Raw genomic sequence first — 23,049 nt, forward strand, 5'->3', positions numbered from 1 at the left:
CCAGCAGCAGTGGAGCCCGAGTACTCCTAAAAGTAGTGCGTGTGACACTAAGCTACCAGAATAAAGTCCTGGACACTTACGCCGTCCTCGATGACGGGTCAGAGAAGACCCTGCTGCTCGCCTCCGCTGCGGCTTAGCTAGGGCTGCGGGGAAGCGAAACCCAAATGACAATTCGGACAATAAGACGAGATTTGAAGACGATAAAGGGCGAGAATGTCTCATTCTCTATCGCAGCAAGCGGCCAGCCTGAGCGACGGTACCAGATTGCAGACGCTTTCACCAGCCAAGAAATAGGACTGTCGCGGTACACATACCCCGTCGCCAAGCTGATGGAGAAATATGCACATCTGCGCAAGTTACCGATCCCGCTCATAGACAATGCTATGCCGACCCTGTTGATAGGCTCCGACCATGCAGACCTCATTGTCCCGATAGACCGGGTTCATACCGGACCCCGAGGCTGTCCTGCAGCAGTCGAGACCCGTTTGGGATGGACTCTCCAAGGCCCGCTCGCCAAATCTCTCAACCGAAGTACAGCCACTAGATGTCTCCACTCCCGAGTCACAGAGGGAGAAACCGCACTCCTGCAACACGTCGAGCGGCTATGGACCTTGGAACAAATGCCCTTTAAGAACGGAAAGAAAGACATTCGCTCTAAAGATGACATTTACGCAATTCACCTCCTCGAGACAGGGACCAAGAGAGTCCCGGTCAACGGCGTGTTGAGATACGCCACGCCACTCCTGCGGCGAGAAGGAATGCCTACTTTCCACGCCAAGACAGAGGCCACAGAACGGTACCTGCTGAACACGGAGCGGCGCTTAGCCAAGAACCCCGCCCAAGAGAGTGTATACCGCGCTGAGATTGAGAAGCTCATCACAGCGGGACACGTCACAAAGATGGACATTAAAGAGGCTGACCAGACCACTGAATCGTGGTACGTGCCCCACCACAAGGTCCATCACAACGGTAAAGACCGCATAGTATTTAACTGCAGCTACCAGATCGGATCCCAAAATCTGAATAAAGAGTTACTGCCCGGTCCCACACTCGGCCCCTCCCTACTCGGCGTTCTACTCCGCTTCCGCCAGGAAAAGGTGGCCATCAGCGGGGACATTAAAGGAATGTTCCTGCAGGTGAGATTAGTAGAGGCGGACAAGCCCCTGTTACGGTTCCTATGGAGAGAGAAGCCAGGAGATGAGCACCCAGCCATCTACCAATGGGAAGTCCTCCCCTTCGGAACGACGTGCAGCCCCTGCTGTGCGACATTTGCACTACAGAAACATGTAGCAGAGGACCCAGCAGCGGACGAAGAGGTCCGACACAGCGTAAAGAACAGCTTCTACGTAGACAACTGTCTACAAAGCCTTTCAACCCAGGAAGAAGCCGAGGCTCTCCTGATTAAACTCCGCGCCTCATTGATCAAAGGCGGCTTTGATCTCAGGCAGTGGGCCAGCAGCGATCCGCAAGTACTGCGCAGCCTCTCCTCCGAGGACAAGGCAGCCAGCAGCGAGACCTGGATGGCTACAATCCCGGGAGAAGCCCAGGAGATGACCCTGGGATTGGTGTGGCGATTCAAAACAGATTCGCTTCACTACAGACACAAGCCCCTGACTACGGAGCAGGGAAGGCCGGCGGCGGCGCCGACCACCAGACGGAGTGTGTACACAACACTCGCCCGACAATATGACCCGCTAGGATGTATTCTACCGTACACCACCAGGGCAAAAATGATTGTACGAGCATTGTGGGACAAGGACCAGGGCTGGGACGACCCCATTCCCGCACACCTTGCATCCACCTGGAGAGAGTGGGAGATGGAGCTCCACTCACTCCCAGGCGTTAATATGCGCCGAAGCTACTTCCCACCCACGGTGAGGCCAGAGACATGTAAAATGGACTTACACGTCTTCAGTGACGCCTCAGAGGTCGCATACGGATCAGTAGCCTACTTGCGGGCCCAAGACCAGGGGGGAGAGATCTACACAGCATTTGTCCTCGCCCGCTCGAGAATAGCCCCACGCAAGCAACAATCTATCCCACGTCTAGAGCTCTGCGCAGCCCTAGCCGGAGCGCACCTAGCCACGCTCATCCAACGTGAGCTCACCATACCGGTGTCTAGAACAATCCTGTGGTCAGATTCCACGACGGTACTCGCCTGGATCAAATCGGACTCATGCAAGTACAAAGTCTTCGTGGGAGTCAGAGTCACCGAGATTCAAGACTTAACCGAAGAGTTAACCGGAGAAACAGAGTGGCGCTACGTTGATACAAAACAGAACCCAGCTGACGTCATCACCCGGGGGATGCCCCTGGATGACCTCACCCGTCGCAATGTCTACAGTGACGGCCCCGCATTCCTAAGACTCCCGGAAGGACAGTGGCCCATGCCTATCCCGAGGGAAGCAAGTCCAGAGGAGGTGGAAAATAAGAAGTCTGTGTTCTGTGGATTGAGCACCGTAGCCTCCACCGACCCTAACATAGACGATTGCACGTCCATAGAGAGTGCACAACAAAGAACATTCCTGCGGTACCACCCGGAGTGCAAGTCCCCCGCTGATATGTCAGCAGCTAACTACGAGGAAGCAGAATTGCTTCTACTGCAGCGAGCCCAGAGAGACTCGTTCCCCGATGAATTGGCCTGTCTACAGGGAGGAAAGCCCGTCCCATCCGACAGCAGATTAATTCATCTGGCCCCCGAGAGCGACGCTCATACCCTCATCAGAGTGGGTGGTCGCCTACGCAGAGCCCCCAATCTACCGGATGACATTAAATACCCGATCGTATTGAACAGCCGACACAAGGTCACAGAGCTGATTATAAAGAAATACGATGAGGATGTACATCACGCAGGAGCAATAATGACAGTCCTCACGGAGATTGAGGGAGTACTTAACTCGAAGCCCCTCGGCTACGTCTCCAGCGATGTGGCGGATATCGACCCAGTTACCCCCAACACACTCCTGATGGGGCGGCTAGATCCTGCATTACCCCAGACAATGTACCGGCCTGAAGAAGCGAACGGCCGACGAATGTGGAGGTACAGCCAAGTATTAGCCGACAAGTTTTGGAACAGTTTCCTACTGCACTACCTACCGTCTCTACAGACCCGCCAGAAGTGGGTAAAGGAGAGAGACAATTTGACAGAAGGAACAGTCGTCATGATTATTGATCAATCACTGCCCAGAGCTATGTGGCCGGCCGGCCGCGTAAGCAAAGTGATCACCGGTGCCGACGGCAAGGTCCGAGCAGCTGAAGTGCTCGTCCAGGGTCGCACTTACACCCGTCCCGTGGCAAGGCTCATAGAGCTGCCTCGACTCCCAGACACAATCGATGATGACCATGACCCTACAACCCTATGACTTTGTGAAGTTGACTGACCCCTACAGCAAACCCTTATGTGTAAATAGACAATGCGATTAATCTGTCTCTGTTTAACTGATTAGGTCTGGGACCTATTCAGGGGGTGGCTGTTGTGAAGGGCCAGATTAAACCGAATATATATATTTATTTATATATATATATTTAATTGTATTTGTATATTCTCTAATATTCCCTGATATCCCTTGTATATTCCTTGTACAATATGCATTGAATATCCATTCTAGCCTACTGAACATCCCATAATAGTCTCCATTCTACTATTGGTCGAGACCTTGGTGCCAGGCTGCCATACCCCTCAGACCCAGTTCAAACGTACCGCTCCACATGTACGAACAAGTCCTAGTTCCGCGTAGGAATCTGGCTACCGCACCACTAATGGGACTATTTGTTCATAGTGCGTATATATACTGCGCTACTAAAGTAGGACTTTCTTTTCAGTCCAGTTTCTTACCCTCCAATAGAGTCACAGACGTAAAGCCTCCCCGCGACGCCACGTGTGGGAGTAAGGCCAAGTTCGCCTACCATCGGTATTGAGACATCGTGTATATTAATATTTGAATAGTCATATTTGGCACTATATCGTCGAGTTGGACGTAGTCTATTAAGCTAATAATAGTCTGTTAATATATAGTGCTTCGTGCGGTGAGAATACTACCGTAGTCAGTACCCCATCGTTTCGGGCAGAGAACTGGCTGCTTACCCAGGGTGGTTGACCCCATGTGAAGCTGCACCCGAGGAGCCCCAGAGCCGACGAGCGAGTGGACCTGTATACCGGATTATTCTACCGACGACAGCCCGCCTTCCCAGGCACGGATTATGCTTTGTATACTTTGATTATTCCATGGATAAAGACCCCCGACACTGCCGTGTGTTGGAACCCCCCCCCCTGGAGAGGACGCAAGGTGAGGAGACGCTCTGCAAGACGAGGTCGCTTCACGTCTCTCCCCCGTGGACCGGAGAGAGCCGGCCCACAAAGAGTCCACCTGCTTTCATCTGTGGTCCAAGGATCGCCGGCGCATTGAACGGCACTACAGTGGGTTCACCTGGGATACCCTTGGCCGGACGAGGCAGCCGGATTCTACCCCCCCCCCCCCCCCTCCTACTCCTGTCGGCTTACAAGCGACCGGATTAACCCCCTCTAGTGTATCTAGTATATAATCATTAAAGTATCATTGCTGTTATTCCTTAACTATTCCAGGTCGTATATTTACCACCTGCGCCTTCAGAGATTGGACATTCTCTATTGATATACCGACGAATACTCTTTGCCATAAAAGTGCATACTATTTCAATTCATAAATGTAATTAAGTGATTAAGTGCTTGTTCTACACACCATCGCTGTGTAGAAATAAAGACCTGTTTCGACTTCGTACATTTGTGTTGGATCCGTTTCATCTACGTGAGAGTGTTTATGATAATATATTTATGCCGTGTACTGGGTGGCCGAATATTAAGTACAAAGGTAGTGGTAGTAAGTATCATATCTAGTAATACAGTCAGGGAATTGTACCCCTCAGTTACACCCATAGATACTGTGTTTTACCCCTGTTTGTCCTACATTCATATATACTGTGTTTTATCATTCATACATACTGTGTTTTATCACTGTTTGTCCTACATTCATACATACTGTGTTTTATCACTGTTTGTCCTACATTCATACATACTGTGTTTTATCATTCATACATACTGTGTTTTATCACTGTTTGTCCTACATTCATATATAGTGTGTTTTATCATTCATACATACTGTGTTTTATCACTGTTTGTCCCACACCCATAGCTACTGTGTTTTATCACTGTTTGTCCCACACCCATAGATACTGTGTTTTACCCCTGTTTGTCCTACATTCACAGATAGTGTTGGAGGACTTTTTACTTACAGCGTTGAATTTCTATCATTACAAAGCTGTTGAGGATGACTTAATGACCTGCAAACACTGTAAACAAGTCTAGGGGATGCACTGGAAGAGAAAATATTATCTCAGAGAAAGAGCATGTTCAACATGTTGCTGCTCATTGTCTGCAGCCTGTTAACATGTTAAATGTATAAATCAATAGGTGGGAAGAGGCTCCATAATGTGATCATCCTTCCTCCTCCTCTTCCTCCTCCTCTTCTTCCTCCTCCTCTTCCTTCTCCTCACAACTCGTTTGTTTTTTCAGCGCTGGTGGGCGGGACCTCCTCCCCCTACAGACCGTCGACTAACACCTTCTCATCTGTTGTCTGAACCGTGCAGGAATCCTCCCAATCAATACCAGGACCGCCCACTCCATCTTCCCCACGGAGCCCTGCGCTCCCTGAAGGAAACACCAAAGCCTGTCTGGAGAGAAGACGCTTCACTCTGCTGCTGTACCGGTAGCACCAAGACTAGACCTCCAGCACCAAGACCAGACCCCCAGCACCAAGACCAGACCTCTAGTGCCAAGACCAGACCTCCATCACCAAGACCAGACCTCCAGCACCAAGACCAGACCTCCAGCACCAAGACCAGACCTCTAGTGCCAAGACCAGACCTCCATCACCAAGACCAGACCTCCAGCACCAAGACCAGACCTCCAGCACCAAGACCAGACCTCTAGTGCCAAGACCAGACCTCCATCACCAAGACCAGACCTCCAGCACCAAGACCAGACCTCCAGCACCAAGACCAGACCTCCATCACCAAGACCAGACCTCCAGCACCAAGACCAGACCTCCAGCACCAAGACCAGTGCCATCTCCCTGTACCTTTCAGAGTGTATGATGTCATGCAGAGCCCTGTACCTTTCAGAGTGTATGATGTCATGCTCCCTGTACCTTTCAGAGTGTATGATGTCATGCTCCCTGTACCTTTCAGAGTGTATGATGTCATGCTCCCTGTACCTTTCAGAGTGTATGATGTCATGCAGGGCCCTGTACCTTTCAGAGTGTATGATGTCATGTTCCCTGTACCTTTCAGAGTGTATGATGTCATGTTCCCTGTACCTTTCAGAGTGTATGATGTCATGTTCCCTGTACCTTTTAGAGTGTAAGTAAGTAAGTAAGTAAGTAAGTATTTATAAAGCACCTTTCATACATGTCATGTAGCTCAAAGTGCTGTACACAATTATAGGCATATATAACGATAAAAGCAATAAAGTCATAGTGATCAGTTAAGATCAATGTTTAAAAAAATAATAATAATAATAATAATAGTAACGTAAAAATGAAAATAACGTAAAAACAGTCATTTGCTTACCAGTTTGGGAGAACAGGTCCGCACAAACATTTCCGCTCAGTGGCAGTGCACTAAACCAATGCACTTGTATGGTAGGTAGCAATGTTTAGGTCTTATAATGCTAGTGTAGTTACGTTTTTATCAGTGGTCATAGTTGGGTCCATAGTGCTTTACCAAGTCCCATGGATCCATCAGTGGCCGTGTATTGTGTGCGTATGTACCCGTTCGCTCATGTGGTCAGTGGCCAGAGTTGGGTCCACAGGACTTATCCAAGTCCCATGGACCCATCAGTGGCCGCGTCTTGTGGTAGAAAGAAAGAAAAAGAAAAACGTATAAAGAAAACAGTCTAAAGTTTGAAAGTTTGGGAGGTCCGCAAAAACACGCCTTCAGCTCAGAAGCTGAGGCGTGTCAAAAACTTTTGAAAAACTGGAGGCGTGTCTCCTATTGTACCCATTCCTTCATCTAAGAAGTTTGAAAGTTTGGGAGGTCCGCAAAAACACGCCTTCAGCTCAGAAGCTGAGGCGTGTCAAAAACTTTTGAAAAACTGGAGGCGTGTCTCCTATTGTACCCATTCCTTCATCTAAAAAGTTTGAAAGTTTGGGAGGTCCGCAAAAACACGCCTTCAGCTCAGAAGCTGAGGCGTGTCAAAAACGTTTGAAAAACTGGAGGCGTGTCTCCTATTGTACCCATTCCTTCATCTAAAAAGTTTGAAAGTTTGGGAGGTCCGCAAAAACACGCCTTCAGCTCAGAAGCTGAGGCGTGTCAAAAACTTTTGAAAAACTGGAGGCGTGTCTCCTATGTACCCGTTCCTTCATCTAAAAAGTTGGGTCCACAAGGCTTATCCTAGCCTCATGGATCCATCAGGTTTTTCCAAGCCATAACTATTTGTAAGCTAGACTGTATAGGTACGTTTTTAATTTTCCTTTAAAAATGTGTATAGAGCTGGCGTTTCTGATGTGTGTTGGTAGTGTGTTCCATAGTTTTGGGGCATAGTTGGCAAATGCCATACTTCCTATCCTTTTTTGGTTTCTGGGCGTGTCTAGTAAACCTGTAGTGGATGACCGTAGCGTTCTTGAGGGCAGATAACTAACTAGGGAATTTGCTATGTATTTTGGGCCTTGCTCATTAAGAGCTTTATATGTTAGGAAAAGGACCTTAAAATCAATTCTATGAGTTATTGGAAGCCAGTGCAGAGTGGCCAGGACTGGAGTGATATGTTCTCTTCTCCTTGTATGAGTTAGTAATCGAGCTGCAGAGTTTTGGATAAGCTGAAGCTTCCCAATGGTTGCTTTGGGAAGACCAGTGAACAGTGCATTACAATAGTCAAGCCGACTTGATACAAAAGCATGAATAAGTTTCTCTGCATCCTTTTTATTTACGAAAGGTCTTACTTTCGCTATGTTTCTTAGGTGGAAGAATGACGTTTTCATGGCCTTATTTATATGAGACTTAAAGGTCAGGTCTGAGTCCAAGATGACACCTAGGCTTGTAACCTCAGTCTTTACATAGGATGACAGACTCCCCAGGTTTTTACAAAGCACTTCCCTTTTCGCTTTTGGGCCGATCAATAGGATTTCGGTCTTGCTTTCGTTTAATTTTAGGAAGTTATTGTTCATCCACTTGTTTATTGCTAACAGACTATTTGTAATGGACTGTATGGCTGTAGTGTTATTTGGTTCTGCGGAGATATATAGTTGTGTATCATCAGCATAACTATGGAAGCATACATTGTGGTCTCGAATGATGTCCCCGAGGGGCAGCATATATAGTGAGAAGAGTAATGGACCAAGGCAGCTTCCTTGTGCGACTCCAAAATTGCTGTCATGTTCCTCGGATACATTGTCTCCAAGCTTAACATAGAACCTTCTCCCCTTAATGTATGTTATGAGCCAATTTAGTACATGATCGGAAAAGCCAACCAGTCTTTCTAGACGACTGATCAAGATATTATGGTCAATCGTATCGAACGCTGCACTAAGGTCCAATAGGACAAGAATTGAGACTTTGCCAGCATCGGAGTTTAGCCTGAGGTCGCTAACTATTTTGGTAAGGGCAGTTTCAGTGCTGTGATTTGTTCTGAAACCTGATTGTAGTTCCTCCATGATGTTATTATCTTTGAGAAAGGAGTTTATTTGTACTGAGACTATCTTTTCTAATATCTTGCTGATAAATGGAAGGTTCGATATTGGCCTATAGCTTTTTAGTTCGTTTACATCTAAGTTTGTTTTCTTTAGTAGTGGTTTTACTACAGCTGTTTTAAATGCATCTGGAAAAGTGCCTGTTTGAAGAGACATATTTATGATTTCAAGGACATGATTTGAGACACTATCAAACACCCGCTTGAGAAATGCTGTTGGTATAGGATCGAGGCAGGAGGTGGCGGAATTACACTCAGAGACAATCTTACAGAGGTCAGGTAATGTAATACATGTGAATTCCCCCATAGTTATCTCAGGTGGGGTTTCACTCATAGCCAGATCCATATCAGCGGTAATGCTTGCTCTAATCAATGATATTTTTTCATTAAAGAAAACTGCGAACTCTTCACATTTTGTGGCTGATTGCTGCGGTATATGGGGGGGTGGTATGTTAATCAGCCGGTCAATGGTGGAAAAAAGTACCCTGGAGTTACCCATATTTTCTGAGATCATTTTGGAAAAATATTCCTTTCTCGCAAGTTGTATTGCCTTATTGTATGCGCCCATGGCGTCTTTGTATAAATTAAAGTGAGCTGTGAGTTTGAGTTTCCTCCATTTTCGCTCGGCTATCCTACATTTTCTCTTGTTATCTTTAACATTGGTTTTATTTAGCCATGGAGAGATTCTATCAGTTTTTACCTTTTTAACCTTTAGAGGGGCAACAGTATCTAACACAGTTGACAAGGTGCTGTGGAAGTTTTGCACTTGCTGATTTAAGGAGGATTCACTGCATTGGGAGTATGATTTCATCATACTAGAGAATTTTGCTTCAGCTCTAGCGTCCAGAAGCCTTCTGTGAACTAGGAATTCGCTTCTGGTCTTATGTAATATTAGGCTTGTACCATAGAACACACAATAATGGTCAGAAATTGGAATTTGTTTTACTGATATATTCTCAATGTTTAGCCCTGTTGTTATTAGTAGGTCCAGAGTGTTGCCATGTTGGTGGGTGGCCTCGTGAACATGTTGCATCAGTCCAAAACTGTCCAGTAGGTTCAGAAACTCACAACCCCTGGGGTCATCCTTTTTGTTGATATGAATATTTAGATCTCCATTAAGAATGATTCTATCATACCTGGTAATGCAGATCGATATGAGTTCTGAAAATTCCTGTATGAAGAGTGGCGAGTACCTTGGTGGTCGATACAATGTCACACATATTACTGGCATTTCTGTTTTCAATACAATAGCAAGGTATTCAAATGATAAAAATTTTCCCAGGTCAATATCATTGCACACAAATTGAGTGGAGATGATTGCTGCTATTCCTCCTCCCCTCCCACTCTGTCTGTTTGATTGATAGAATTTAAAATTGGAAGGGCAGGTCTCAATCAGTGTTGCTACACCAGTGATATTGTCTAACCATGTCTCTACTAAAAACATACAATGTACACCATGTTTTACTATGAGTTCATTTATCAGAAATGATTTTTGTTTCAGCGCTCTAACGTTGAACAGTGCTAGTTTTAGCTGTACGGGTTCTGTAGTGGGGTGTGAGATAGTCTGTGGTTGAACACTGATATTGATAAGGTTAGATTTACATATGGGACGTGATAATGAGTAATTGATTAGTCTTTTGGTGATCAGAATCGGGATGACACTCAACGTGTTTTTTTTGTAGTTTAGGCTGCTTCTGTATATAGTCTACAGAGCTAGATATGGTTGGTTGTCAGGCCAGTGATGCTATACTTTGTATGACGTTATGTATTAGCACATTTACCCCTGATATGTTTGGATGGATGCCATTGGGTCTGTAATGGTCTTTCCTGGACCAGAGCAGATCAAAGTTATTTATATAGCAAAGTCCTATAGTAGTACAGTGGGTCTGTAGCCATTTGTGCAACCAGAACAGACGGCTAAATCGCTCAGATCCACGACCTATGGATGGAATGGGGCCAGACACAATGCATATTTTACCCAGGCTTTCAATAGTGAGTATTAGTGATTCAAAGTCAGATTGGAGTTTAACGGATTGTCTAGCCATTACGTCATTTGCTCCGATATGAATAATAACGGTGTGGGCGGACGGATATCTCTCGATGATTTCGGGAGTACACTCAAGTAAGTCAGTAACTTTTAAACCGGAAAAACAATACGTAATGCCGTGTGGTATTTGCAAAAACCTGGTGATGGAATCTCCGATGAGTAGGATCTCTGGCTGTTCCTGGATGCATTCCCCGTCGTAGATGGCCAGGTTTCTATGGTGAAAAGCCGCAGGAGTAGCGTCTGCATTGCTGGCGGAGTTAGACGGTTGGTCGGGCAGCAGCGCCGTGTGGGGGGGCTCGTTCACAGCGGCATTTCCATCGATGACACTCGCCGTTTGAATGATCATCCTGGTATGGGCTGCAGAGCACCGCAGACGAGGGCGTTTAAACTTTGGGGAGTCGGACCCATCGCGTGAGTCTGGGGAGCTTGGCGATGCGAGAGCAAACAGGGCAGAGCGCTTTCTGCTCCGGGGCGCAGATATACTTCCATGGTTGAGTTGTGAGCTGGAGAGGGCCGCCGTCCTGGCAGCTTCGCTTGGAGCCTGGCTAGTAGCTAGGCTAGTAGCTATCATCGGATAGTCTTTGAGCAAAGCTACACTACTAGCAGCAGGAGACGGAAGCGAAGGAGAGCCAAGGAGGCTGGAATCACTACAAAGAGGATTGAATCGGTTTGATAGTTGAGGTGATTCAAAGGGATCATATAGAGGAAGGGAGAGCTTCCGTCGGCCCCTCACCACTGTCGCCCAGGAGGGACTACCGGTGCGGCCTGCGTCCGCTTTTTCCATGCTAGCCAGCTTGGACATTAGCTCCGTTTGACGCTTGAGAAGATCCACTACTAGCATCTCGATGTTCTTCAGTTCCGTTCGCATCTCTGCGACATCTGATGTTGGAGCCATTTCCTCGGGGGAGCTCAGCACTGTGAGTACTGTAGCGTGTAGCTGTAGCTATGGCAACAACAAGCGCCGATAGCTTTAGGTCACGTCCAGTAAAAAGTCACATAAAACCAATAAATCCAACAGTATAAACGATAAGAGCAAAAGTCACAGTGATCAGTTAAGATCACTGGTTAAAAGATGGTAAAAAGAAAGAAAACAGTCTAAAGTTTGAAAGTTTGGGAGGTCCGCAAAAACACGTCCGTTCAGTAGTAAGTAACCGGAGTGTAGTGGATCCAACCAACTAACACACAGGATGACTAAACTTCCCCCTTTTTTTGTATGATGTCATGCGCCCTGTACCTTTCAGAGTGTATGATGTCATGTTCCCTGTACCTTTCAGAGTGTATGATGTCATGTTCCCTGTACCTTTCAGAGTGTATGATGTCATGCGCCCTGTACCTTTCAGAGTGTATGATGTCATGTTCCCTGTACCTTTCAGAGTGTATGATGTCATGCTCCCTGTACCTTTCAGAGTGTATGATGTCATGCTCCCTGTACCTTTCAGAGTGTATGATGTCATGCGCCCTGTACCTTTCAGAGTCTATGATGTCATGTTCCCTGTACCTTTCAGGGTGTATGATGTCATGGTCCCTGTACCTTTCAGAGTGTATGATGTCATGTTCCCTGTACCTTTCAGAGTGTATGATGTCATGTTCCCTGTACCTTTCAGGGTGTATGATGTCATGTTCCCTGTACCTTTCAGGGTGTATGATGTCATGTTCCCTGTACCTTTCAGGGTGTATGATGTCATGCTCCCTGTACCTTTCAGGGTGTATGATGTCATGTTCCCTGTACCTTTCAGAGTCTATGATGTGATGTTCCCTGTACCTTTCAGAGTGTATGATGTCATGCTCCCTGTACCTTTCAGAGTCTATGATGTCATGCTCCCTGTACCTTTCAGAGTCTATGATGTGATGCTCCCTGTACCTTTCAGAGTGTATGATGTCATGCTCCCTGTACCTTTCAGAGTGTATGATGTCATGCTCCCTGTACCTTTCAGAGTGTATGATGTCATGCGCCCTGTACCTTTCAGAGTGTATGATGTCATGTTCCCTGTACCTTTCAGAGTCTATGATGTCATGTTCCCTGTACCTTTCAGAGTCTATGATGTCATGGTCCCTGTACCTTTCAGAGTCTATGATGTCATGTTCCCTGTACCCAAGGCCAGATTAAGAATTCAGAGGCCCCCGGGCCAGATTCTTGTAGAGGCCCCCCCCCCCACACCCAGTGGCGTTTTTATATGTCACTTAAACAAATAAAAAAAAGCTGGATCCGTAACATTGTCCAACCAATCCTCCTGGTTTTCATGTTCAAGCACCGCCGGCGGCGGGCTGTCATCATCGCGGTCTGCCTCAGAGTCAGAGTAATTCGTGTTGGTGTTGGGGCTGGGCTGTGGAGATGCGGCGGGCGTATACGAACAGGTGGCAGCCACTGGTGGTGGTGGGCCGGCTGAACTAGAGGCTGCCGCTGCCTCTTCTCTGTCGCTAGCATCAATAATAATAACGTTAGCATTCTCGTCCTCTCTGCCCGCGGCGCCTGGCTCAGCCTCTTTAACGTTGCTGCTACTACTAGTGCTAGCCAGGGGGCTATCCTCCTCCTTACCTGAGGGGTGAAAAAAGTAGAGATAGTCGGTATGCTTTGCCAAAGTAACGCGCTCTTTCTGTCCCTTTCCTGTTTAGATTTTAATTTAGCAGCTCCGCTTTCCCACCGTTTAACTTTTTTATCCATGTTTTTTGAGTCTCATATGATCATACAGTACTACTCGAGTCTTAGCCTACTTGATCAACTTGCAAGTGCAATTCTCGCGGTCAGTGGTCACCTGACCTGACCTGACAGTGACCCCTGGACCTGGACGTCAGTGTCACGTAGACTCAACATCTCTCACCCCTCATTATCAAACAATCAATCATATTTTTATTTGCAATACAAAAAATTTAATAAAAATAGATAGAGAAGAGATGAGATGATACTAGTAGTCACTATAGATGCTGTGAAAGTAAACGCTGGATGAGGATCTGATTATATATATATTTTTTTCGTATATATATATATTTTTTTTTACTAGTGTGTAGTGGAGGCCCCTAGTCACTAGGGGGAGCTCGATGATATCCGCTATCAGCACCGGCGTGTCTCTGCTGTCTGTCATGAATAATGATCCCAATCTGCCTCATTCGTGTCGGGGCTGCGTCTATTCTTTTACCAACGGATTTCCAGTTCCACGTTTGCGTTCTGCAATCTGATTGGCCACTGACGTTTCTGGTGCGATCTGATTGGCCACTGACGTTTCTTAGGCAACTCTTTCGAAGTTGGTTAAGGTTAGAGTATGGAATCAGGGCTGGTGTTCTATCGCCCTGCTCTAAGACAAACTCTAACCTTAACCAACTTCGAAAGAGTGCCTAAGCTTAACCGGTGAAAGAAAGAGGCGTCACACGATTGGCGCTACCAGAAACGTCAGTGGCCAATCAGAGCGCAGAACGCGAATGCGGAACTGGAAATCCGTTGGTAAAAGTATTCAGGCGTCAGGGCTGGGATGTGGAGATTTTTTTTATTGCTGTTTTTACCTCAAACGGAAAACCTCAAACTCTTATGAAGAGGAGAAAAAATACTCAAGATTAGCCACTTGCAGACGGCAGGGTGTGACGTACTGTATATTTTAGTTGATGAAATATTTTTGTTGACTAAATATTTTAGTTGATGAAATATGTTTTCATTTCAGTGTCACAGTATGACATCGATCTCCAAAATAAGAAAAAAAAATAAAAAAATGTGGGGCCTCTAGTGAAGAGGGGCCTCCAATTTTTTTTTAAATAAAAGTAAAAAAAGAAAATAAACAAATATTTGGGGCCTCTAGTGACGAGGGGCCTCAAAAAAAATAAAATAAAAGTAAAAAAAATTATAATTATAATTTGGGGCCTCTAGTGACCAGGGGCCTCCAAAAGGCCTCGAGTGACGAGGGGCATCCAAAAAAAATTAAAATAAAAGTTAAAAGATTTTTTTAAATGATTTGGGGCCTCTAGTGACGAGGGGCCTCAAAAGAAATTTAAAGAAAAAAAGAAAAAAAAAGAAAAAAAATCTTTTTAAATTTTAATCGTTAATCCGGCCCTGCCTGTACCTTTCAGAGTGTATGATGTCATGTCCCCTGTACCTTTCAGAGTGTATGATGTCATGCTCCCTGTACCTTTCAGAGTGTATGATGTCATGCTCCCTGTACCTTTCAGAGTGTATGATGTCATGTTCCCTGTACCTTTCAGAGTGTATGATGTCATGTTCCCTGTACCTTTCAGAGTGTATGATGTCATGCTCCCTGTACCTTTCAGAGTGTATGATGTCATGCTCCCTGTACCTTTCAGAGTGTATGATGTCATGCTCCCTGTACCTTTCAGAGTGTATGATGTCATGCTCCCTGTACCATTCAGAGTGTATGATGTCATGTTCCCTGTACCTTTCAGAGTGTATGATGTCATGTTCCCTGTACCTTTCAGAGTGTATGATGTCATGCAGAGCCCTGTACCTTTCAGAGTGTATGATGTCATGCAGAGCCCTGTACCATTCAGAGTGTATGATGTCATGCTCCCTGTACCTTTCAGAGTGTATGATGTCATGTTCCCTGTACCTTTCAGAGTGTATGATGTCATGTTCCCTGTACCTTTCAGAGTGTATGATGTCATGCTCCCTGTACCTTTCAGAGTGTATGATGTCATGCTCCCTGTACCTTTCAGAGTGTATGATGTCATGCTCCCTGTACCTTTCAGAGTGTATGATGTCATGCTCCCTGTACCATTCAGAGTGTATGATGTCATGCTCCCTGTACCATTCAGAGTGTATGATGTCATGCTCCCTGTACCATTCAGAGTGTATGATGTCATGCTCCCTGTACCATTCAGAGTGTATGATGTCATGCTCCCTGTACCATTCAGAGTGTATGATGTCATGCTCCCTGTACCATTCAGTCTATGATGTCATGCTCCCTGTACCATTCAGAGTCTATGATGTCATGCTCCCTGTACCATTCAGAGTCTATGATGTCATGCTCCCTGTACCATTCAGAGTCTATGATGTCATGTTCCCTGTACCTTTCTTGGCCGTAGCGTCTGGTTCCGTCCTGGCTGGTTCCGTCCTGGCTGGGTCTGTCCTGGCTGGGTCTGGAGGTTGAGGAAGAGTTGTTGCTGCTGCTGTTGACCCCAAGCCTTTAGGAGGGCTGTCCGATTGGTCCGTCGACCCCGAGGCTTTCAGGGGGGCGTCCGATTGGTCCGTCGACCCCGAGGCTTTCAGGGGGGCGTCCGATTGGTCCGTCGACCTTGAGGCTTTAGGGGGGCTGTCTGATTGGTCCATCGATCCCGGGGCTTTAGGGGGGCTGTCTGATTGGTTGCCGAAGTTCTGTCTCCTCAGCTGGGCGTCGGCCTCCAGTCTCTCCAGGGCGGTGGTCTGACAGCACTGGGCTGTGGACAGCAGCATCCTGCAGAACTGACACATGAGGACATGGAGACAGTCAGGAGACAGTCAGAAGACAGTCAGAAGACAGTCAGGAGACAGTCAGAAGACAGTCAGAAGACAGACAGGAGACAGGAGACAGTCTGGAGACAGTCAGGAGACAGGAGACAGTCAGGAGACAGTCAGGAGACAGGAGACAGTCTGGAGACAGACAGTCAGGAGACAGTGAGGAGACAGTCAGGAGACAGACAGTCAGGAGACAGACAGGAGACAGTCAGGAGACAGACAGGAGACAGACAGGAGACAGACAGGAGACAGACAGGAGACAGTCAGGAGACAGTCAGGAGACAGTCAGAAGACAGACAGGAGACAGACAGGAGACAGTCAGGAGACAGACAGGAGACAGACAGGAGACAGACATGAGACAGTCAGGAGACAGACAGGAGACAGACAGGAGACAGACAGGAGACAGACAGGAGACAGTCAGGAGACAGTCAGGAGACAGTGAGGAGACAGACAGGAGACAGACAGGAGACAGACATGAGACAGTCAGGAGACAGTCAGGAGACAGTCAGGAGACAGTCAGGAGACAGACATGAGACAGTCAGGAGACAGTCAGGAGACAGACAGGAGACAGTCAGGAGACAGACAGGAGGTGCAGACAGGAGACAGACAGGAGACAGTCAGGAGACAGACAGGAGACAGACAGGAGACAGTCAGGAGGTGCAGACAGGAGACAGTCAGGAGACAGACAGGAGACAGACAGGAGACAGACAGGAGACAGACAGGAGGTGCAGACAGGAGACAGACAGGAGACAGTCAGGAGACAGTCTGGAGACAGACAGGAGACAGTCAGGAGACAGTCAGGAGACAGACATGAGACAGTCAGGAGACAGTCAGGAGACAGTCAGGAGACAGACAGGAGACAGTCAGGAGACAGACATGAGACAGTCAGGAGACAGTCAGGAGACAGACAGGAGACAGTCAGGAGACAGACAGGAGACAGACAGGAGACAGTCAGGAGACAGACAGGAGACAGACAGGAGACAGACATGAGACAGTCAGGAGACAGTCAGGAGACAGACAGGAGACAGTCAGGAGACAGTCTGGAGACAGTCAGGAGACAGTCAGGAGACAGACAGGAGACAGTCAGGAGACAGTCTGGAGACAGACAGGAGACAGTCAGGAGACAGACAGGAGACAGACAGGAGACAGTCAGGAGACAGACAGGAGACAGTCAGGAGACAGTCAGGAGACAGACATGAGACAGACAGGAGACAGACAGGAGACAGTCAGGAGACAGTCAGGAGACAGACAGGAGACAGAGAGGAGACAGTCAGGAGACAGTCAGGAGACAGTCTGGAGACAGTCAGGAGACAGTCTGGAGACAGACAGGAGACAGACAGGAGACAGTCAGGAGACAGTCTGGAGACAGACAGGAGACAGTCAGGAGACAGTCAGGAGACAGTCAGGAGACAGTCAGGAGACAGTGAGGAGACAGTCAGGAGACAGACAGGAGACAGTCAGGAGACAGACAGGAGACAGACAGGAGACAGTCAGGAGACAGACAGGAGACAGTCAGGAGACAGTCTGGAGACAGACAGGAGACAGACAGGAGACAGTCAGGAGACAGTCTGGAGACAGACAGGAGACAGTCTGGAGACAGACAGGAGACAGTCAGGAGACAGTGAGGAGACAGTCAGGAGACAGACAGGAGACAGACAGGAGACAGTCAGGAGACAGTCTGGAGACAGTCAGGAGACAGACAGGAGACAGTCAGGAGACAGTCTGGAGACAGTCAGGAGACAGACAGGAGACAGACAGGAGACAGTCTGGAGACAGACATGAGACAGTCTGGAGACAGACAGGAGACAGTCAGGAGACAGTGAGGAGACAGTCAGGAGACAGACAGGAGACAGACAGGAGACAGTCTGGAGACAGTCAGGAGACAGACAGGAGACAGTCAGGAGACAGTCTGGAGACAGACAGGAGACAGTCAGGAGACAGACAGGAGACAGACAGGAGACAGTCTGGAGACAGTCAGGAGACAGTCAGGAGACAGACATGAGACAGACAGGAGACAGACAGGAGACAGTCTGGAGACAGTCTGGAGACAGTGAGGAGACAGACAGGAGACAGTCAGGAGACAGTGAGGAGACAGTCAGGAGACAGACAGGAGACAGACAGGAGACAGTCAGGAGACAGTCAGGAGACAGACAGGAGACAGTCAGGAGACAGTCAGGAGACAGACAGGAGACAGACAGGAGACAGACAGGAGACAGTCAGGAGACAGTGAGGAGACAGTCAGGAGACAGACAGGAGACAGACAGGAGACAGTCAGGAGACAGTCAGGAGACAGTGAGGAGACAGTCAGGAGACAGACGGGAGACAGTGAGGAGACAGTCAGGAGACAGTGAGGAGACAGACAGGAGACAGTGAGGAGACAGTCAGGAGACAGTCAGGAGACAGTCTGCACAAGTGAGCACAGGAAAACACGTAGGCGCATAACAAATGAAATGGGTTGAAAACGCGCCTACTTCCAATCTCAAGCTGAAAATGTGTTACTTTTTCAATATTAATATTTAATTAATATTAATATTCAAGGAATCCACATCAACAGCTTTAAAAATAAATATTTGTCCTGACAAAATAATCAAAATAAATAAAGCTGTACTTCTCTAGCTAAAGTACTTCTCAAATGTGTCTTACCTCAGCATAGTCCAGCTTGCCATCTTTATTGGCGTCAGTCAATGAGAAGACGGCGTTTACCTCCTCCATGGACATTCTCTCACCTCTCTGGAAACAGTCAACAGGTTTTGTGAAAACCAGGCCTTGGTTCAGCTCAGAATGTAGGATTTCCTCAGTCGGAAAATAGTGAAAAACATGCATGAATGGGTTGAAAAATGTAATCCTTAAAGGAACAGGTCAACATTATGGGAAATGTGCTTACCGTCTTCTCCAGAGTCAGACAAGAAGATAGACACCAATGTCCTTTCTGTGCGTTCAGCAGAAAGCTAACTAGCCTAGTTTAGCACAAACTAATGGGAGCGGATATAGACCACTAGCCTATCTTACAACCCTGAGAGAGGTGTTTTTGGTCAACAGCTAGGCTAGCTGGTACATATCTGTTTCCATTCATTTGTGCTAAGATAGGCTAGCTTGCAGCTGGATAGCTTTCTACTGAACGCACAGAGAGGAAATTGGTATCTATCTTCTTGTAATTTCCCATAATGTCGGTGTCAAACAATGTTAGTCTCTAGGTTACTAATTGAAGAAAACAACGTTAATTTCTAGGTTACTTATAGAAGAAAACAACGTTAGTTTCTAGGTTACTTACTGAGGAAAACAACGTTAGTCTCTAGTTACTTACTGAGGAAAACAACGTTAGTCTCTAGTTACTTACTGAAGAAGACAATGTTAGTCTCTAGGTTACTTACTGAAGAAGACAATGTTAGTCTCTAGTTACTTACTGAAGAAGACAATGTTAGTCTCTAGTTACTTACTGAAGAAGACAATGTTAGTCTCTAGTTACTTACTGAAGACAATGTTAGTCTCTAGTTACTTACTGAAGAAGACAACATTAGTCTCTAGTTACTTACTGAAGAAGACAATGTTAGTCTCTAGTTACTTACTGAAGAAGACAATATTAGTCTCTAGTTACTTACTGAAGAAAACAATGTTAGTCTCTAGTTACTTACTGAAGAAGACAACCTTAGTCTCTAGTTACTTACTGAAGAAGACAATGTTAGTCTCTAGTTACTTACTGAAGAAGACAACGTTAGTCTCTAGTTACTTACTGAAGTCAGGACCCTCTGCAGCTCACTGTGGCAGATGAAACCATCTCCATTCATATCCATCTTCTTGAAAGCTCTCATCAACTCATTCTGCTCCGTGGGCTTCTCATGCTTTAGAATGTCACAGAAATCATCAAAGTTGAGTTTAGAGGTCCTCTGGGTCCAGTGTTTGTTGAGGGTTTCCTTCGAAGGATTCCTACCCGCCTGCTGGAGAACTAGGAGAGATGGGAAACAGCCTACGTCAGCATGTTTTCAACGTGTGGGTCGGGACCCACATGCGAGTCTTGGGAAGATTAAAATGTGTCCCCAAATGATTCTCTGGACGTAATCATATGAAGCCAAAACCTCTCAAGTCCATGAAGACCAGACATGATGAATAAAAGACTGCAGGTGGTATTAACCTACACAATAATCTGTCAAATCAGATGTGGGTCAATGTAATATTTATTCTGATAAATCTACTTGATCATGCTAATTAGTGACAAGAACGTTAGGTTATGACTATAACCAAGTTCTGTTAACACTTAGTGAACGCTCAGCGTTCATTGCATATATCTCACTTCAGCATATATACACTGAATAATTTCACAATGTACCTTTAAATGCCAGCATTCATCTGGCCACACCCCCATCCGCTTACCTATATAAGCAGGGATGGTGCCACACACTCATCTCCTTCCCAACAAATTTCATCACAATGAAAGATCAAGGGCCTGCAGCGTCGTCTAAACGCTGAGCGTTCACTAAGTGTTAACAGAACTTGGTTATAGTCATAACCTAACGTTCTGTATCACACTTAGCTCACGCTCAGCGTTCATTGCATAATAGGAGCTGAGCGGGAGCTAGAAGCTCGACAAATGTACCCTGCTGAGGCCCCCCACAACCATCAGACCAGGGAGGGCCGAGCCCCCCCGACCCACCCTAATGGAGGGCACCCCCCCTATTGGTGGCTTCACGGGAGGGCGACGGACCCGACTGTGCGAAGAGGCACTCAAGCAACTCAACGCACAGGGTGAGCAGACCGTGGCTTGACCCCACGACTACACACACGCACAACCCGCATGCCACCCGGGAACGAACGGAGGGAAACAACCTCGTTACTGCCCCCAGAATCACGGGGTCAAGGGCAAACCCAACCCCGTGGCAAGGCCGTAGCAGCGGAGCGCGAAGGAAGACCCAGACCCACCAAAAGGACTGGACTCCCTGGAATGGGGGCCCGGAGAAGTCCATGATGCCAGCATCAAGACCCCACCAGGTGGGCACGTAGGGCCCCGCCCCCCACATCGCCAGCGTATTCGGACAAAGGCCCCTCAGCCGAACGGGCCCTGTCCCCCCAATAGTACACCGCCTGGCACACTGACCCTGCAACAGGCAGTCAGCATGGCCGTAAGCACACAAAAAAGGTTAACCAACGGAAGCAGGCAGCGCACCGGGGGAAAAAAACAGGCAACAGGCTATTAACCCTAGCCTGGAGACTGCGGACGAGACAGGCGCCAGAGGGGACAGCTGAACACAGCCGCCCCGGCGGAAGGAGCGGAAGCTGGCGGTGTTGCATGACCAAGCCTCCATTTAAAAAAAACCCACCCAGAGGGGTTGAGGCAGAGAAGGCTGACAGGATTGGCAGACGTCATGAACGTGCAGGGGCACCCTCAAACGGTGAACCCGGGAGTTGACACTGCTCCAACATACCAGGGAATCAACCACCTTGGCGTTACCCAATGCGGTGGTTGTTCCTATAACCCCTCAAGAAAGAAATCCAAAACACACCTGCGGGTATACACCGGCTATACCGCAGTACAAGTGTTTCAGTTTTCAAAAAAGGGTTAACCCAGGCCTACGGGTCGACGAAACATTACTTCAGACCGGGCCTGGCGATACGGGAAGCACAGGGTCACCAGAGGAGGTCAAAGACCACCCCAACAGGCCCCTCTTCGCCATGCGTGAGAGAGGAGCAAAAAAGAATGGAGAACCAGCCCCTAAGCACACCGTACTTGGTATTCCCAGGCGGTCTCCCAACCAAGTACTAACCAGGACCAACCTGTGTAGCGGCCGAGATCCGACGAGATCGAGCGTGTACAGGTTGGCATGGCCGTAAGCCATTACGACAGTGCTGAGTAAAAACGTACCCAACCAGGGTCTCCATAGCGCTTAACCCTGTGACACCCGGACCGACCTGGCATTTTTCCCCCTGAAAAAAGCCCAAGTCCCTCAGGGTACCAGAACAGCAGATCTGCATCCCCGGCGGACAACGGGTTCAACTGATCCGGACCAGCGTGACCAGAACCAGTCCCGTGCCCTAACCACGCCGACATGCCTACTCCAGGAGAAAGGGCAGATATGCGTGTCGATCTTAACATGAAAAGAAGGCGCCACCCAGACGTTCGGGCGAACCGCGCCTGGTGGCCCACCCCAAGGGCGTGAGACCCCTCTACATATGTTCAGATCCATTCCGTCATCATCCCCCAGACATGAACGAGAATCCGTCGATAACCAACCCAGGTCGTGGGATGTGGTCGTCGGAAGAGGAAAAAACCCCCATCTCAGTTGCTTTATAAAAACGCCGTTTTAACCTCAAGCAACCAAGGCGTGCCAGTCAGTCGCCTGTTTACAGCGAGCTAGCACTATACGTGCGTCGGGACACACCCCCATCAATGAACAGGCTATTTAGACCTGTCATTGAATCCCCAAGGCGCCCAGGGGAACGACAAGAGGGGTGTGACACTTCCTAACTCCAACACTTTTTGAATAGAAAAGAAGGAAGCACCAACAGTATGTATCCCAGTCTACACAGCCGGGGGTAAACATTTTTCACATTTTTACATCCCACCACCCTCCCATAGGAAGGAGACGGGGATCCCCAGAGAGACTTCCCACGCGAGCTGTACAGATTGAAAAGAATATATTGCACCTTGAGCCATGTAAAAAATTGGTTTTAGGGCTCTCCGGGGAAGAGGCACTGAACCCATACACACTCAATAATCGAATTGAATCGAATACATACACAATAGAATAGGACACCTTCTAGAGGGTCCACTCACTTTGACAATCTGAGGAGGAAGGCTCTATACTCTGATGGAGGCTCCCTCACATGGAAGGAGGAGTCCGAACTCACAGAAGGCCCGAA

General features: G+C 47.6%; 1 protein-coding gene across 1 annotated transcript in view; it reads right to left on the minus strand.

The window, feature by feature from the left end:
• efcab7 (EF-hand calcium binding domain 7) overlaps window positions 1-23,049 on the minus strand; it is a 74,145-nt gene that overhangs the window by 27,427 nt on the left and 23,669 nt on the right. Inside the window, exons 3-5 of the mRNA XM_084310389.1 lie at window positions 19,929-20,140; window positions 18,841-18,927; window positions 15,774-16,164 (exon numbers count right to left, since the gene is read on the minus strand). Coding sequence (XP_084166515.1) covers window positions 15,774-16,164; window positions 18,841-18,927; window positions 19,929-20,140 — 690 coding nt within the window. The remainder of the gene's footprint in view (window positions 1-15,773; window positions 16,165-18,840; window positions 18,928-19,928; window positions 20,141-23,049) is intronic.

This window comes from Notolepis coatsorum (assembly GCF_963971535.1).
Source record: "Notolepis coatsorum genome assembly, chromosome: 3".
Taxonomy (NCBI): Eukaryota; Metazoa; Chordata; class Actinopteri; order Aulopiformes; family Paralepididae; genus Notolepis; species Notolepis coatsorum.